The 3658-nt window shown below is 32.0% G+C and overlaps 1 protein-coding gene across 1 annotated transcript in view; it reads left to right on the top strand.

Moving 5' to 3' along the window:
* The first annotated feature begins 403 nt into the window (after positions 1-403).
* Positions 404-3658, top strand: part of LOC111085544 (aquaporin-9-like) — a 26571-nt gene continuing 23316 nt past the window's right edge. Inside the window, exon 1 of the mRNA XM_022384600.1 lies at positions 404-422. Coding sequence (XP_022240308.1) covers positions 420-422 — 3 coding nt within the window. The 5' untranslated portion in view covers positions 404-419. The remainder of the gene's footprint in view (positions 423-3658) is intronic.

The raw sequence follows: 3658 nt of genomic DNA, 5'->3' as shown, positions 1-3658 counted from the left end.
ATAGAGCTGTATGTTGTGCCCACCATCGGAATCGAGCCCCGAATCCGAAAAATATGTTGAACATAAGAGTTTGATTTTAAATGCAAGCCACTAAATTAAAAAAAATACTATAACAAAAATTTGATATGGCAGCACTTCTATAAATATGCGTTTTAAAATGTTACATATTAAACAATATTTTATTTCAAATATGCTCTTAACTTTTCACATTAACTCTTAGATGATCTAAAAAAATGTAGTCACCTCTAAGGAGTTATTCGGGCTGGGTGCGGCCGAGTGATTACAGCTCATAGTTCTAATAGTTCCGCAATAATTTAGTATTTTTACAACAAGGCTTACGAGTTGAATATCTTGTTTCAAATTAATCTTCGTGATATCTTTACATGTGATGCTGGGGTGTGAAAAACAGCCTTTGAACTATGGTGAGTCTTCCATATAAAGCATTTTTAAAAATAAATGCGGTCTTTATTTCATTTAGCCATAACCGTTTAATTTGATACACGTGATGCTTCAACTTGCGTGTAAGCATATCAGAAATTTTATAGTTGAATTTCTAACCCTGACGATAGTCGTCGTCAAATAAAAATAAAAAAATCACATTTTTGAAGAGAAAAAAAAGTGGATAATCTGTACGTAATGTTGCCCACGCTGTTACTTGCATGTTCAGGAACACTACACTCTTACGTAAGTAGTAATTAATAGTTAATCAACTAACCACAAACACAACCTAAGGTTTTTAGGGTCTGAGATTATCAAGTTTCTACCATGTTATTACAAAGTGAAAAATCCTATTACGCGTCATTAATTCATTACGAGATTTTCGTTGTTTTAAAATATTGTGGAAAGCTACACAAATAGCTATCTGTGCATAGCCGCCTCCGTAATTTTTAACTGATAAACTAGAGGTAAGGAATCTAATCTACAGCACCCACCGCCAATTCTCGGTGTGCTCTTCTCTGACTGAATAGTAGGAATTTACCGTCATTTTTGCGGCAACACTACGTGAACTATGATCTACAGTCCGGGCACACTAACCAATGGGCCACGTCTATTGCATATTGAATTTTCAAACATGATTTGACCGAAGCGAACCTCATTTTCGGCGTATTTAAAAACGGGAACGAAACACCGTAAAATTACGATTAAAAAATTCAACTTTGGTAAATTTACCAGGATAAGAAAAAGAAACGTTATTAATGAAACGAAACGTTCTTATCAAGCAGACAAATCTGCAACTGAAGGCCATGGAAATAAAATCTCTATAAAAAGCTTATTCTGGTTTCCAACATAAGCACAACTATGTCACCTTAACCTATTTTTCGTGATTGGAAAGATAATCCGTATTTTCTTTTTCCTCTCCGAGTGACCAGTTTGTATCTATAAGAGTTCATCTTTTGAATTATTCTGTTGCATATTTCTATAACTAGACAGCACGGTTTATAAATTAAAGCTGTGACGACTGAAGTAGCGGGGAAATTAGTACTTTGTAATATTTTTTTTTAATATCTCCAGTCAAATAAGGTCCAGTCATTGTTTTGGTACCCAAGTTTAAAAGGGCGTGGTCAAGTATTTTTTTTATTTCTGTTGCCGAAGCCACGATTCATCGACCTTCAGTCTACAGGTTCGCGTTTATTTATTTTTTTGTTGTTTTAATTTTGAATATATATTTAAAGTTATCGCAGTGAACATCGAAAGACTTGGTAGCAATTAATGGAATAGTTAGTTACTGAGTTTACTCCCTTTGAAATAAAAGCTAAAATTAACGTTAAATAGGTCGATTACTACATGTCATCTGCAGTAGGACGGGACTCGTACATATCAGTTTAATACACTAGTAAAAGTGCCCCCCCCCCTCACCACCAATAGCTCAGTGGTAAGTCTTATAATGTTAAAAATGAGGTTTTGATAGCACAGAACAGATTACCCATTGTGTAGCTTTTTTTTTTTGGATTGAATTTTTCTAGGCGTAAATGTGATGTTAAATAATAATAAAACAAGAAGTCGTGGCTTATTTTTGTGAAGCTTCTGTTGTATATCTACCTCTCCGTAACAACAATGAATTTATAATTAATACAGCATGAAAGTAATTAAGAAATTAATTCATAAATGTGAAGTTTCACTTGTACTCGTTAAACCTAATCAAAGCAGAAAATTTTTAGTTTGAAACTTAAATTCATAAAAATGTTACCATTCTTCCAGTAAGCGCTACAAAGATACATTTTATAAACATCAAAAGAGTTTTTATTTTTTCAAATGAACTATATAATGCACTTATGACAAACATGAAATGTGTTTTTCAAAGTTTACTTACACGCTTACTGTTTTTCTTTAATGTAAAACGTACCACTCTAAAATTTGAGGCATATTTTTCTTGGATTCTGTTATTTCAAATAATATAACGAGTATTAGATATTTACATCAGAAGCTTTCAATCGTTTAATGTAATAAAGTATATACATCTGACATTATGTAGTGAACGTTTATTGGTTATTACGTGATAATTATAATTAATGAATAACTAATTGTGGGTTTGTTAATTTAGTCTTTGCGACTACAAACCCTAAACTATACGTCTGAGAAGAAAAGATGGAAATAAGTGAAGAAAAAATTGATTTTTTTTTTCTATTTCAATCATTCATCACGACCATAACTTTAAAATCGCCAGAAATTAAGATCGTGATTTATTTTTACTGACATAAATTCAATACTTATATTTTCAATACCTTTGTAGTGTATAATTACTAATTCCTGAAATACGTAACATTGGATCAGTAGTTTATATTTTTCGATGGACTTGTAAATAGCTGACGCAAGTTTCTATGTTGTCCATCCATGAGACTGTGAACTTCCAAACGTTCAATGGCCAATAATGAGATATAAAGAATCTCATTTTCTATTACATATTAGTTCTTTCCTTGCTTGGCTGAACAGTAGTTGAGGATCATTACTTCGTGCGCTAGAAGTATAAAAAAAACTGGTTCAGACAGACTATTGGACTTTACCTGGAGCAATCTTTTAATTTTAACTCCCAAGTTAAAGGGTGGAACTCTGTAGAACCTTTACTTTTAGGTTCACTGACATTTAAACAACCATCTTTGTGCGAGAAGTCAGTAGCAATAGTTAAAGTTGAGTGAATGGTGTACGTCAGTTTTTAATAAAAAGCAACCCCTTTAACAAAACAAATCTTGTGAATTAATTCATTATTTTGTGAGATTCCAATGTCCATATAATAGTTCAACCAACCTAGTTATTCTTTATTCTACTAAAATATTACATCTTAGATTTTGTTTTACCTTTGATAAAGATGCCAATTTTTGTAATAATTCATTTTGTTAACTTTACCGTGAATTCCATCAGTATGCAAATATTCTAAACTTGAATAACTAGACCAAGTTTAAGTTCTTTGAAAAACGAGATCGTTAAAACGTAGAAACCAACTTACTTCACCGCTGGTTCATTTAAGAAACAAAACAAAATTTGGACAACTAAATATGAATTGGTCAAAATTGATGCTGACAAAGACTTTACCTTCGTGTTTGAGTTCTTGGAAAAAAGCAAAAAGTATTGTATTAATGAAACGCTTCTAGCAGGAATGTCATTTGGAAGATCAGCTTATCTAACCTTTTATATTACAACGATCATACAAAAAGCATTTCTT

Source organism: Limulus polyphemus, unplaced genomic scaffold (assembly GCF_000517525.1).
Source record: "Limulus polyphemus unplaced genomic scaffold, Limulus_polyphemus-2.1.2 Scaffold456, whole genome shotgun sequence".
Classification (NCBI taxonomy): domain Eukaryota; kingdom Metazoa; phylum Arthropoda; class Merostomata; order Xiphosura; family Limulidae; genus Limulus; species Limulus polyphemus.
The sequence above is the reverse complement of the archived record's forward strand: the minus strand, read 5'-3'. Positions and strand labels throughout refer to the sequence as shown.